Here is a 14,199-nt window from a genome sequence, read left to right on the forward strand (position 1 = left end):
AAATCCTGGCCCTACTGCTTCCTTAGCTGTGTGAGGACACACCTCTGGGTGCTCCAGTTTCCTCACTGGTAAAATGGGATCATAGTAGCTTCCCCGGGTTGTGAGGATTGAATTAATACATAGTAAGGCACGTTTAAGGGCGCTCTGGTGGTCTAGTGGCAAGAAGCTGAGCAGTAATCCTGAAGCAGAAGCTGAGCCGCAATCCTGAAGGTATGCAGTTCAAGGCCACCAGCTGCTCCATGGGAGAAGGATGGGCAACCTCCTCCTGTGTGACTAACTGCCTCTGAAACTCCACCGGAGGGTCAGCTATGGTCAGTTCTGACTCTATGCTACATAACAAGAAGCCACTTTTATGATGGTGACTAGCATGTGATAAGGGCTCAATAAATACTCATTTCTTTTTAAAAGAGGGTGATAAGAAAACCCACAGAGAGACTAAATCTGAACTGGAAAAGGCAAATTCGGGTCTGCAAAGGGCATCCTGTTTCTTGGCCTCTCAGCCCCCTCTTTCGGGCCTGCACATACTGGTCCCCACCCTCCCCCTGCCCCGTGCACACACGGCGACACGGGCACCTGCTTAAGGATGTTCTGCTCCCTCATCAGCTTCTGCCGCTCCCGGTTGGGCTTGGTGACCATGATGTCTAGGACATTCTGCCCATTGTTGGGGACATCACTGACAAAGAACACCAAGTCCTCCAGCAGCTGGATGACAAATCTAGGAAGAGAGATACCAGGGATGATGAGACTGAGAACTGTCCCCAAGACCCAGCGAGCACATGCCCCCGTGGGCAGCCAGCTCTTCCCAACACAGCTTTCTTCACTCACTCCCTCACTCATCTTGTCCAAAACACAGTCAATGGACTTCAGCTGTCCTTCCCAACCTTGAAATGACCTGCTCTCAAAACACATCCCACATGTGACCTGAACTGGATGTCAAAGTGCTACCATGACAAAGGACTCACACAACACAACTCAGGGGCACTGGTGTGAAGGAATCTGCATTTCTATCCTGACTGCCTCTTACTAGCTGTGCAACTCTAGCTGAGTCTCTTAACCTATATGAACCTCAGTCCCATCATCAGTGGAACAGGGGTAATGAGAGAGCAAGGCACCCGCTTCAGAGGTCTGTGTCACCTAGTGTCAGCCGGGCCCCCACCCCTACCTGGGGGGCCAGGATCCACCTTGACCCAGCCTCCGTCGAGCCTGCCCTAGCTTCTGCTTTGTGACCCTGCTGTTCACGAACTTCAGACCCAGGAGGTCAAGGCCACTCAGAGGAGCTCAGGAGCCTTGCCCCTGTCCCCACCTGCGGTCATTCTGGCTGATGAAGCCCTCGTTGAGCTTCTCCACGGCACTGGCCAGCATGGAACTGGCATCGTTGGCAAAGTCCAGGTCTCGGATCTCAGACACAGGCACCGACACAATGGCAAAGGCCTCCTTGTCCTCTTTGGTGGGGCAGGTGCCCAGCTGCGGGGACAGGGGTCAGCAGGACACCCAGGATAAGCTGGGCCCACCCTGCCCGTGCCCCGCCCGGCAAGCGCACCATGAGCCGGATGGGACGCTCCTCCTCGATGTCAATGGGCACATTCGTGCTCTGGATCCACGTGTTGGTGCAGAGGTGCCGCAGCCGGACGTACGAGTTCCTGCGGGCAGGACAGAGGGCAAGGGCTCAGCCCACCACCATTCCACACGTTCCACCTCCAGCCGTGGAGAGCCCAGAGGCGAGCCACCAAACACGACGTCTAGACCCTGTTTTAAGCATCATCATTACAAAAGCCCTCATGCCTAGCTTCCAAAGGGCTCCAAAACCCACAGGTTGTAAATGAGGCTCTTTCAGACTATCTGTCCCATTTAGTGGGCAGAAATATTCACATCTTTGATATGAATGCATAGTTATGTTTTTAAAATGAAAATCTTTGAGTTCCAAAATGTACCTTGTCCCAGGAGTTTCAGGTAAGGGAGTGGAGGGGGTCTACACTGACTCAGTTAATTCTCTCCATTGCCTTGTTGACGGGTAGATTTCACATTGTGGATGAGGAAGCAGAGGTGGGTAGAATGGCTGAGTAAACTGCCTGGGGTCATACAGGTAGTGAAAGCTAAGGCCTGGACTCATCTCCAGGAAGTTTCTGAATGTCAAGTTGGCTGGTCAGGACCTTAAAGGTCAGCGAGCCCAATGTTTGGTTCCTCGTGCTGCTGCACTGTCATGGAGCTGAGCCTGGATATCTAGGCCAAGAGGATCAATAACCCCCAAGAGAAAGCATTTCAATAAAGCAATAAGTCCAAGGCCCAGTGGTGGGCAGGACCCACTGCTGGACACACACTAAGTAGTCAGTTAACTGCCCCTGGATTACGGAGCCTGAGCCTCAAGGGCTGAAATATACCGAGGACCTCCAGGCCAAAGAACTGCAGAACAGTAAAGGGAGGGATGTGGGTAGTCGCAGAGATGGGATGGCTCGACCCGGGCACGGCTGGGCCAGACCCCAGATACACAATGCATACCCACCGGGGCACAAAGGAGTCTGTTTTCTGCAAGGTGGTGGGGTCCAGCTCGAACAGAGAAGCGATGTCATTTCCATGGGGCACAGCCACCAGGCGGTACTTGATCTTCTCTCCAGCATTCCTCCGTCCTACACGGCCCTGGGCATCCCAAAATGAGGGACCTTAACTTTGGGAAGATAGCCCTTCCCCAGACCCCCAAAACTACCTAGGATCCCAGCTGAGAAAGCTTCTTCCTCCAACCCATCTCCCAAGGTTTCATGGCCATTCTCCCCTACCCATCTCCAAGGTGGGCTCATGGTCACTCATCCCCAGGCCCTAAGCACCAGCCTTGACCCTTACCGATCCAGCCGCCTTGGGATCTGAGATGTCACCCTTGTAGCTGGGGTTCTCCTGGACAAGACATGAGATGGGAGGCGCTCCTGGATACAAGCTGTACCCGTATGACCCCACCACGCAAGGCCCTGGGCCAAGATAAGCAGCCCCACCCCAAAAAAACCTCTTGTCACTCCTCGGGGAGTCCCCAGGCCTAGCCCTTCATGACTGTTCTCTGTAGGTCTACTGATGAATATACACATGTCCCACACACATCTGAATGCTGGCACATCTACCACCACATCCATATACACACCCACACTCAGAAGTAGCCTCAGCACACACAACCCTCTGTACATACAGACAGACATGAACACAATGTAAGTTCCACAAGGGCTGGGAATTTTTCTGACTGTTGTATCCTGGCACCTAAAGTCGTATCTAGCATATAGTAAGTTCATGGTGATATCTATTAGGATTATTTATAATCATGCACTTATTTGATGAAAATTGCTAAATAAATTCATGAGTGTAAATAAGCCAGGATCTGTATGAAGATACCTCCTGTGTGTGCAAAGCTGGGTCCTGGGCACACTGGTTCTGTGTGTGCTTACCTTTACACACATGTGCGTGTGGGTGCACACACACACACACACACACACACGCACACTGCACTCTGAGAACGCCTCCTGCCTCCCTGCTCACCTCAGCAGCCAGATAGTTGCCTGTGGCCAAGTGTTTGAAGCGGTAGAGACCATTCCAGTGGCCAGCTCCTCCACGGCAGGGGTCGTGGTGGACCACCTGGGGAGGAGAACAAGGAGTGAGGCTGGAGGAGAGGCTGGCCCAGCAAGGTGAGCTCAGGCTCTGGGGATACCCAGGAGGTCTAGACCACCTCTGCCCTTGGACTCCTCAGAGGTTCAGAGAAGAGATGGGGGACTTCCACTCTCCAGGGTGACCGGGAAGGAGGAAGGGACATAGTCAGGGGCTGAGTGTGGGACGCGGGCTGGGCTCTGACCTCCACCTCCCAGAGGGCATTGGAGCTGGTGGCGGAGGTGGCCGACTGCCGCAGCGTGGTGCGCAGGAACACCTGCAGCTTGCCCTTGTACTCATCGCACGTCAGGAACTTCTCCTGCTCCGCGTGGAACAATCGCACCACGTCTCCCTGCAGGCAGAGGGGTGTGGACTCAAGGACCCTCCCAGGGGGGCCAGTCCCACTTGCTTCCCAGGCAGGCCTCTGCCAGCAAGCAGAAGGTGAGACTGGGACAGGGCTCCACCAGAGGGCAGCCACCCTCTCGGGGGCTCATCTCAGTCCCCGGATCTCAAAGCTCCAGGCGGCCCAGGTGGGTTTTTTACCCACTTCCACTCCCTGGTCCCAATTCAAGCTCGCCTTTCATTTCCTCCCATGTCTGCCCTCTTGAAGCCCAGCCCATCTTTCAAGTCACCTAGATGGCCCTTTCTGCCTGAATATCAGTAAATAGTCCGTGACAGTTTCTTTTGTTCTCCTGCTAAACTGTTGCAGCCAGAAAGCAAGGACCATGGCCCATTCCTCTCTATGGCTCCAGACACAGAGACCTGCATCCTGGCTCTGCACTTAGTAGTTGTATGACCCTGGAAAAGACTTTCAATATCTTTGAGCCTCGAGAGCATCTGTAAAATGGGAATGCTATGACTCACCTTGCAAAGCTTATGAGGACTGTGGTAACAGGTATAAAGAAGTAGTAATGCTCGCTTTACACGTGCTCGCCAGGGAGCTGAGCACTTGATGTGAACTTATCACCCAGTCAGTCCTCACACTCGCCTGGTTTTGTAGGAGGAGAAGCTCAGGCATAGAGAAGGTACGTGCCTTGCCCAGGGTCACGTAGCAGTGGCAAAGGGAGAGGTAAATCCATGCAGTGGTTCCCAAGCCCATATCCTAATCTTCCCACCACACTTCCTCCCAGAGGGCTCAAAATGCAGGCGGCTGCCGCCATTCTCACCACCAGTGGCATTGTCTGCTCTATCAACTAAGTGAGCACAGCACAAGGCACAAGCAGTCTGGGAATGAATGCACGAGTGAGTGAATATAGGAGGTAAGGCGGGGGCGAGAGAAGGAAGAGGCTGGAGATATGCACAGACTGGGAGGATACGGTGGCAGAGCCTGGCGACTGCATGCCTTGGCGGTGCAGGGTGAGAGCTTGAAAGAGGTGGCCTCTGTACATGGAAACCTTGTTCCTGGATTTCCCAGAATCTGATTCACCAGAAACCACTTTAAGGTACCACCGTAGGATGTGGCCCAAGTGATGTTGGCCCAAGTGCTGCCCAGATTCAGAGCTGGAATGTACAGTGAGGGAAGGCTTCTGGGAGAGGGAACCTGCGGGCTGAGCCATGACTGATGTGGGGACAACACATGGGCTCAAAGGGAGAGAAGGGAGCTCTGGTGCCTAAGGAAAGGAGTTGCACTGACAACCCAAAGGTGTGCACTTAGAATCCACCAACTGTTCCACCGGAGAAAGACACAATCTGCTCTCATGTGATTTACAACCTCTGAAATCCCGCTGGAGAGTCCACTAGAAGTCAGCTCCAACTCAACCATATATAATGATAACAAAGGGAGAAGGCATTTTTGGGTGGATCATGGGAGGACAGAGAGCTTTGGTAGCATAGTCATAGAGAGTTGTACAGCTAACCCAAAGGCCATCAAAATCCTCCAGTGGCTCTGAGACAGAAAGATTGGCAATGTCCTCAAACATGATTTACAGCCTCAGGAACCCAGCTCCATGGGTTGAGGGGAGACATAGAGTGTGGGGGGACATGAGGCTGAGCACGTGAGGAGGGTCAGCCTGAGGGAGACAGGAAAAGCTGGCAGCAGCCTGTCCGAGGAGGAGGACAGAGGAAACCACTGCAGGTTTCCGAGAAGGAACAGGAGGATACAGTGAACGCAGGAGCCTGCCAGGGCGACTGCTCTGGGCTTGTACCCTGCCTGTGTCCCTCACTGAAGCCCCCCACCCTCTCTGCTCTCCACCATATCTGCCCCTCCCACTCGTCCTTGCACGAGTGCAGCGCCAACGGGCTGATCCATCCCCAGCAGCCCCACTCGAGAAACCGCTGGGCCCTCCTCCCTCCTCCCAAGTCAGGCATTCAGAGTCTCTGAAGGTCTCTCCAGCCAGCCCCACAGACCTCTGCCCCCTTATCTGGTCCTTCCTGCAAGTCTATGCTATGGTCTTTCCCAGCCCACCCAGCTCCCAAAGACTCATTCTCTCCCCTTTCCCTCTATTGCCCATGTCTAGAACCCTGAGCAGACAGAGCAGCTCCATTTCCTCCATGAGCAAGGCGCATAGCAAAGGGTATGGTTTGGGTCATGGAGCAAGAGATGGGAAAGGAATGGGCAGCTCAGAGATCTGAGATCTCCCAAAGCGGGAGACAAGGACTTCCAGTCCATGGAGAAGCTCTTACCCTTACCAAGAAAAAACAGGCCAGCCAGGTCTGGTGGACACGGAAGGAGAATTGTGAGGCCAGAGACAAAAGAAGGGGTACTGTAGGAGTTATGGGGAGACAAGTAGATGCAGAGCTGGGGGTGGAAGGGTATGAAGGCAGGCAACAAGCAGAGATGAGAGGAGCCTGTGGGGGAGAGACTGAGCGGTAGGTGAGGGGGGCTCCCAGTGCTTACCCCTTTCAACACCTCCTCCAGGTGATCCCTGAACTGCATGAACAGGTTGATCTTCCAGCTGGTATTACAATTCACAGAGTTGACCTGAGGCAGGGCAGAGAGATCCAAGATCCAAGGCTGATCCTCAGGCCTTGGGGAGAGGGCCATGCTGGGGGCCCAGCAGTGGAGGGAGGACAGCCCAGTGCCCATTAGAGCACATGGACAGAATGTCTGCCCCAGCCTCGCTCTGCTTCGGGGCTGCCGATTGGCTGGCTGGCAAACAGGCGCAAATGCTGTGGGGAGCAGTGAGGCCAGCTTGCCCACTGGAGCCATATGAGGCTGTTTGATCCCTCTCCTGAAAGGTCCACTCACCTCCTTGCAGCCAGCGTTGTCACTGAGCTCATAATTACTAGCATGCAGAGGCTGCCCAGCGTTGACAGGGTTCAGGATCACCTTGTCCCCCACAACCACCTGGGGAGGGACAGGCAGAGCAAGGTGAGAGGGCAGGGCTTCAGCTCCCAGGCCTGACCTCCAGGTCTCTCTCTGGGCTTAAGAAATGGGTGTACCCTCATCCTGTCCCCACATGGAAGAATGAGCCCACTGTACACTCTGTCCCCTTCTACCCCCATCCCTCCAGGCTGGCGCTGCCCTCACATTGTCCCCGTTGCTCCGTAGCTTCCAGAAGGGCTGTATGAAGAGCCAGGAGCCCTCGTTGCCCGTGGCGTCCAGTGTCACCCGCATGGCATTCTTCTCCAGCAGGGCCGGCAGCCGCTTGTTCACTGTCAAGTATTTGTTGCTCTTCATGTGCAGGAGCTGGGGGTCAGGCAGGATGAGCTGAATGAGGTCCAGGGGCTCCAGAGGCCAGCCCATGAGGGAGGGGCACTGGGGGAAGCCCCACTGGACCCTTGGTCACAGCCCCGGCACACACAGTGTCAGACCCTCCATCACAGGCTAAGAGACACACACACACACACACACACACACACACACACACACACACACCTCAATCTGCCTGTCCACTAGCTCCCAGGAGATCATCAAAGAAAAGGTAGGCCTAATCTAAATATGTCACCCTCAACCAGACAGACCGACACAGTGCAGCAAAGGGCTCAAATATGTCAGAGATGATGAGGATGGCACCAGATAGGACAGGGTTCAGATATGTTGTTCACAGGGTCTCTGTGAGTCGTCCTCAAGGTGACAATACTTAACAACAACAGCAACATTCTAAATATGTCACTTGTTCACCTCACATAACCTCACAACAACCCCAAGAGAGTTACTGCTATTGGCCTACTTTTACAGATGGAGAAACAAGAGGCATTAGGAAGTTAAGTAACTTGCCCACGGCCACACAGTTAAGGAGGAGTGGAGCCAAGATGTGCAGCCAGACCAGGTGGCTCCAGAATCTGTGCTCATGACCACTGCACTAAACACACACCCTCAGACACAGCTACAAAGACTACACACAGCAAGGACACAGACTCAGACATCCATCACAGAGCCCCCCATGAGCACACACAAAGAGAGGGTATGTCTCTGCAGGCTCCACTGCACCCCAAGCCCAGGCCTCGTGGGGAGCAGAGAGGAGGCAGCAGGCCATCTCACCTGGATCACACTGCCATACTTCACCACGTCCCCGTGCACCTTCTTGTTCTCCGTATCATTCTGCTTCTGCTCCATCTGGGCCGCATGCTGTACAGACACATGCATGGGTGAGGGGCTGGCTCAAAAGCCTGCCCTATGGGCATACATCCTCACCATGCACACACAGTCACATGCCAGGCACCAGGACCTCTCAGAGCCCCACCCTAGCCCAGCGCTGCACCCAGAGCGGGTCCTGAAGACCATCTAGCCCGTTCCCTCCCACTACTGATGAGGAGACCCTGGGTCGCACAGAGGATTAAGTGAGCTAGATTACTAGCTGAAAGGCTGGTAGTTAGCCCACCCAGAGGCACCTTGGAAGACAGGCCTGGCGATTTGCTTCTAAAGGTCACAGGCTTAGAGATCTATGAGCAGTTCTACTAGACACAGCTGGGATTACAGTGGGTTAGAATCAATCCACAGCAACCAACAACAACACGGATGTGGAAACTGAGGTCCAGAGTGGGGAGGGGCGTCTCAGCGAGCCAAATCCCTCACCCCCACCCACTTCCCTATCCCCATACCAACAAGACCTCAAGTCCGCTCTGCCTCCTGACACCCCGGCACACCCCCTAAACCCTCACCACGCCCATCTCACCAAAATGGGGCCTCTTGGGTCCCTTCTGGCTTTGAAGGGCAATGGCCCTGCATGGGCACTGAGGTCTCACACTCATATGTACAGGTGACATCTGCACAAACGTGAGCGCGTGCGCGCACACACACACACACACACACACACACACACCTGCAACTTCTGCAGCAGCACCACGTCGGCGATCTTCTCCTTGTCCTGCTTGGTCTGCTTGGCCTTCCAGTACTGCTTCTGGGCCGAGTAGCGGTTCATGGGACACACCTTGAACAGACAGTCTAGTGGTGGGGCAGGACGGAGGGAGGGAGAGCAGGTCATGGGGGTGTCAGGGCACCCCCAGGAAAATCTCAGTCTGAAGCTCTTCTCTCCCAAAGCCTAGACCTCAACGGATCCCACTTCCGCTCCTCTAATCCTCAGCCCTCTCCGTCAGGAGAACCCCACTGAATATGGAGGAGGCTGAATTATGCTGAGTCGAATATTGAGAAACATAATTAAGAGCAGTGGGTCTCAACTGGGAGGCGGCCATGCACCTCTTCCCCACAGGGGTGTACCACACACTATTGAGGCCTGGTTGTTGACAACAATTAGCACACTCGAATGTTGTTGTTGCTATTGTTGTTGTTGTTAGGTGCCACCAAGTCATAGACGACTCATAGTGACCCTATGAACGAAAGACCTGAGCACTGCTCGTAGAGTTTCCCGAGGCAAGCCATTTTGGAAGTGGATGCCGCTCCTGCTTCCAAGTTTGTTTTAATCGGGAAGCTCCACAAAACACTGTCCACCATGGGTAACTATTATCACATCTGGCACATCAGTGTCACAGTGTTTAGCATCACAGCAACCACGAGTTATCTCTGTACAGCAATGCACAGACCAGTGCTATACCACCTAGAAGAATGTTTGACAAAAACCAATTTAAACCAGGCCTGAGGGCCGCAGATTAAAATCACCCATCTTGGGCTTGGTAGCATAACTTTCTGTCCATTAGGCCAACCTAGGTCTATGTTATAACAAGTACACTTGAATACTAATATGAATTAGTGATTTGACTCTACCCAGGGGTGCCTCAGAAGAAAGGCCTGGTGACATTCATCTGCAAAATCATCCCTTGAAAAACCTTACAGAGCAAAGTCTTACTCTGACACACATGAAGTCACCATAATTTAGGGCCAACCAGACAAGAACCAGTAGTTGTAACCCTGACCCTGTGCTCTGTCTGTGCACAGCCACTGTGGGCACTGGCTGCTGACAGCTCACACCTGCATCCTCTTTTGGATGACTGCCTTTGCCAGAGGAAACCATCCTCCCCAGAGATGCCTGGGAAGTTACAAAAGGTGTAAAGTAGAGGGCCAGAGAAAGAAAGACCTTCAATCAAATGGACTGTTGACACAGTGCCAACAAGGGGTTCAGGCATGACGCATGATAAGGCAGGGTTCAGATCTATTGTTCATAGGATCGCTGTGAGTCATGGTCAACTCGACAGCACCTAATAACAATAATAATCTCAAAGGGGCAGCCCACATCCAATGACTGGTGTAGACATGTCACAGCCCAGCCTCTGGAGGGCATCGTTTGCGGTGCAATTCACATTCCACAGCTCCCTGTGGCATCAGAGGCTCCTGAAACCAGCTCCTCATGTGGCTGCTTTTCCCCTACATGGTCTCTCCTGAGACTCCTCCTCAATAACGCTCTCACACACGAATTCCCACCTTTGGCTCTGCTTCCAGAGAACCTCAATGCCGACACAGCCTATCAAAATTCCAGGGAGCAGGAACAAGACCACTATTACAATGTTATGCTAAAAAAGCAGACCAAACACACACACACACAGTTTTCATTATTCCAAATTCCAGAAAAGATGTCAGATTTTTCTACTTATCAAAAGGAAGCAGGCATTGCAAATATCTATTGTAAAGTGTGAGGGAAGGAGAATTGAGTAGTCTGGGTCATGGTGAAATAACAGGAGGGGTTACTAGGGAAGCACTGAGAGGAAGTGAGTTCCCTGGCCACCAAAGACTGCCCCACTGCCCCACCCACCTGCTCCATCCCAGTCAGTGAGCATCACCTGGTGAGATGGGGAGTTCTGATGCTAGAGAATGTATACATTTGCAGGGCTCTGCCCAGCCCTCAAGATGCAGATGAGGTGTCGCCACCTCCAGAAAGTCCTCCTGTCTCTCCAGTCAGGGATAACAAAGTTCTCTTGCACATCAGTGCACAGTCATTTCATACCTTGTTAGGAGTTTAGAGGTTCCCAGTGGGAATGGGGGAAATGAAGTCAGACCAGAGGGGACTCTAGAAAGAAGTGGGGGCACTTTGCCCCAGTGATGGAGGTCACAGCCAGCATTTAGAATTGTCATCCAACATCCTGCTGATAGAAGGATGTCTTGCTCTACACACTGGCAGGTGAAAAACCAGCTGACAAGCTCTGAGCCCAGAGTGTCATGCTTAAACACACAGTATTTTTTTGCTTGAATGTAGTAAACATTGACCTTTCCTGGGCATGCAACTCCAGTATTAAGTGAAAGAACAAAGCAGAAAGACAAACAACCCAAGTGGGAAAAAACCCACCAGTTACACGATATGAACAGATACTTCTCCAAAGATACACGGTTGATAAGCACATGAAAAGATGCTCAATGTTATTAGTTTTTTATATTGTTGTGTACCATACAGTCAGAACCGATCCATAGCTGACCCTCCAGTGGGTTTTCAGAGGCAATTAACAGCATCGGAGGAGATTGCCCATCCTTGTCCCATTGAGCAGCTGGTGGGCTCAAACCATGTGCCTTCAGGATTGCAGTCCAGCTCCTTGCCACTAGGCCACCAGAGCTCCCTTATTAGTTACTAGGAAAATGCAAATGAAAACCACAATGAGACAGCATTTCACCCCCACTTAGAAGCTCCAAAATTTCATTGCCATTGAGTCAATTTCAACTCACAGTGGCCCAAATGGGGCAGATTTGAATTGTTCAATAGGGTTTTCAAGGCTATGATCTTCTCAAGAGCAGACTGCCACATCTTTCTCCTACAGAGCTGCTGATGGGTTTGAACCGCTAATCTTTTGGCTAGTACCCAAAGGCTTAACCACTGTGCCATCAGGGCCCCTAGGGTAGCTATTACCAGAAAAACAGAAATAACAAGTGTTGGTAATAATGTGAAGAAATCAGAGCCCTCGTACTTGGGGGAATGTAAATGATGCAGTAAAAAATGTAAGAAACAGTTTATCAGTTCCTCAGAAAGCTGAACACTGAATCACCATTCGGCCAGCCATTACACTCCAAGTATATACCAGAGACCTAAAGAAGGCAAGGACTCACACTCACAGCTGTACACCAATGTGTACTGCAACATTAGTGTCTATCAGCAGATGCATGGATAAACTTTTGTGGGCTATGTGTACAATAGAGTGTTACCAATTCAAAAGAAAACAGAAACCTGAAAGCATTATGCTGAGTGAATTAAGATATGAAAGGACAACCACTGATGATTCCATGCACTTAGATGCCATCAAGGTGTCTGTGACTCAGAGTACTGCTATGAACAACAGAGCTGAACGGTACCCTATCCTGCGTGGTCCTCACCGTCTCTGATAGATATACTCGAGCCCACTGTTACAGTCCCTGTGTCAATCAATCTTATTGAGGGTCTTCCCCAGCACGCTATCTTCTTCCAAGGTCTGGCCCCTCCTGACAACATGGCAAAAGTATGTGAGACCAAAGTGCAGAGAGACGGAATTTTATTGTAACTACCAAGGGTATGGAGGAGGATGATATGGGAAGCTATTGCTTAAGATACTGTGTTTCTAAAAAAAAAATTTAAAAAAAAAAGATACTGTGTTTCTGGGGAGCTCTGGTGGCCTAGTGGCAAGAAGCTGCACTGCAATCCCAGAGGAGCATGGTTCAAATCCACCAGATGCTCTGCCGGGGAAGGAGGGACAATCTTCTCCTGTACCAGGCAGATCTGATTTGATGGTACACAGACACACACAGACACACAGACACACACACACACACACAAATAAATAAAAAAAGATACTGTGCTTCTGTTGTGACATACTGTCAAATTGGAACCAAACCCCAACTCACAGCTGACCCTCTCTAGCGGGTTTTCTGAGGTTGTAAATTGCTCAGGAGGTGACTGGCAGTCTTTCTCCAGCAGAGCAGCTCTTGGATTTGAACCATGTGCCTTTGGGTTAGCAGACTAACTCCTTACCACTAAGCTATCAGGAGAAATAAGGGAGATTAAAACACTTATACATATAAATATGATTGAATGGCAAATGTTTTGTTATATATTACTTCACTACAACAAACCTGTGGTGGGAAAAAAAAGAAAACTGAAGAAAGACTGTAATTTGTTTTGTTCAAACTTTACCAAAGCTGTCTGGAGAGAAAATACATTTTCTCACAACCATCCACAGACGCAGCAGCATCTGGGGCTATTGTGTTCACTATGATTCCGGTAAAACAGAGCTGCTTCCTTCAGTCTACTAGTTGTGCCTAACCTTTACTTTTAAAATATGTGGTATTTTGTTGTAAGCTGTTTTCCTTTTGTATCTCCTTTTTGTCAAACTAGAGCATTATACGGTATAATTCCCTCCCCCTGACTCAGCCCTGGGACTAGACTTTCCAATTTTATATTAAAGAAATATGTACATGGGAATATTTATTAAGTATGCAATTTTATTCATACTGTGAAGCTCTGGGTCTGTTGGACTAACCCATTTGTTTTTGTCCTCCCTCAACAGTCTCTGAGCAGCAGGCAGCAGGGCCCTGTCCCCAGCTCAGGGCTTAGCTGCCTGGTAAATACATGAATCTAGAATTGACTCCCACAGTAAAAGGAAGTGAGGCTTAGAATTAACCTCAAAAGAAGGAAGAAGGATGTCCAATGCAAGTGGAGGGAATAGCAAGAAATGGGAAGGGATTTAAGGAGTCTAAACATTCTTCTAGGTCGTATAGCCCTGGTGTGTCCACTTGCCATACAGAGGTAATTTGTGGTCGCTGTGCTGAACACTGTGACACTCATGTGTCAAATGTGATTATGGTTACCCACGGTGGACAGTGTTTGGTGGTGCTCCCGGCTAAAACAAGCTTGGAAGCAGGAGTGGCATCCACTTCCATAAATAGCTTGCCTCCAGAAACCCTATGAACCTGGAGAAAGGATGAAAGTCACGCATGCAAGTGTCGAGGACTTTCATTCATAGGGTCACTAGGACTTGACAGCACTTAACAACAACAACAAACAGAGGATAAGGGAGCTGTGGTGGCTTAGTGATAAATAGCTGTGCTGCCAATCCAAAGGCACTTGGGTTGAGTCTACCAGCTGCTCCACAGGAGAAAGACTGGCAAACTTCTCCTTTGTGACTTACATCCTCTGAAAATCTTCTGAAGCGTCAGCTCGAATCTGACAGCATATAATAGCAAAAAGAGGATAAAGAAGAGCCTAGGTGTCATGTTGTTGTTGTTATGTGCCATCAAGTTGCCTGTGATTCAGTGACCCTGTGTACAACAGCTCTGAACCCTGTCCTATCCTG

At 51.0% G+C, this 14,199-nt stretch overlaps 1 protein-coding gene across 1 annotated transcript in view; it reads right to left on the reverse strand.

Annotated features, from left to right (window-relative positions):
• Positions 1 to 14,199, reverse strand: part of ITPR3 (inositol 1,4,5-trisphosphate receptor, type 3) — an 89,517-nt gene that overhangs the window by 32,040 nt on the left and 43,278 nt on the right. Inside the window, exons 3-14 of the mRNA XM_006882082.1 lie at positions 8,823 to 8,944; positions 8,042 to 8,128; positions 7,088 to 7,246; positions 6,806 to 6,904; positions 6,455 to 6,538; positions 3,824 to 3,970; positions 3,514 to 3,609; positions 2,830 to 2,886; positions 2,501 to 2,634; positions 1,541 to 1,640; positions 1,304 to 1,464; positions 574 to 715 (exon numbers count right to left, since the gene is read on the reverse strand). Coding sequence (XP_006882144.1) covers positions 574 to 715; positions 1,304 to 1,464; positions 1,541 to 1,640; positions 2,501 to 2,634; positions 2,830 to 2,886; positions 3,514 to 3,609; positions 3,824 to 3,970; positions 6,455 to 6,538; positions 6,806 to 6,904; positions 7,088 to 7,246; positions 8,042 to 8,128; positions 8,823 to 8,944 — 1,388 coding nt within the window. The remainder of the gene's footprint in view (positions 1 to 573; positions 716 to 1,303; positions 1,465 to 1,540; positions 1,641 to 2,500; positions 2,635 to 2,829; positions 2,887 to 3,513; positions 3,610 to 3,823; positions 3,971 to 6,454; positions 6,539 to 6,805; positions 6,905 to 7,087; positions 7,247 to 8,041; positions 8,129 to 8,822; positions 8,945 to 14,199) is intronic.

Source organism: Elephantulus edwardii, unplaced genomic scaffold, assembly GCF_000299155.1.
Source record: "Elephantulus edwardii isolate Elephantulus edwardi_28Jun2011 unplaced genomic scaffold, EleEdw1.0 scaffold00017, whole genome shotgun sequence".
NCBI classification, from domain to species: domain Eukaryota; kingdom Metazoa; phylum Chordata; class Mammalia; order Macroscelidea; family Macroscelididae; genus Elephantulus; species Elephantulus edwardii.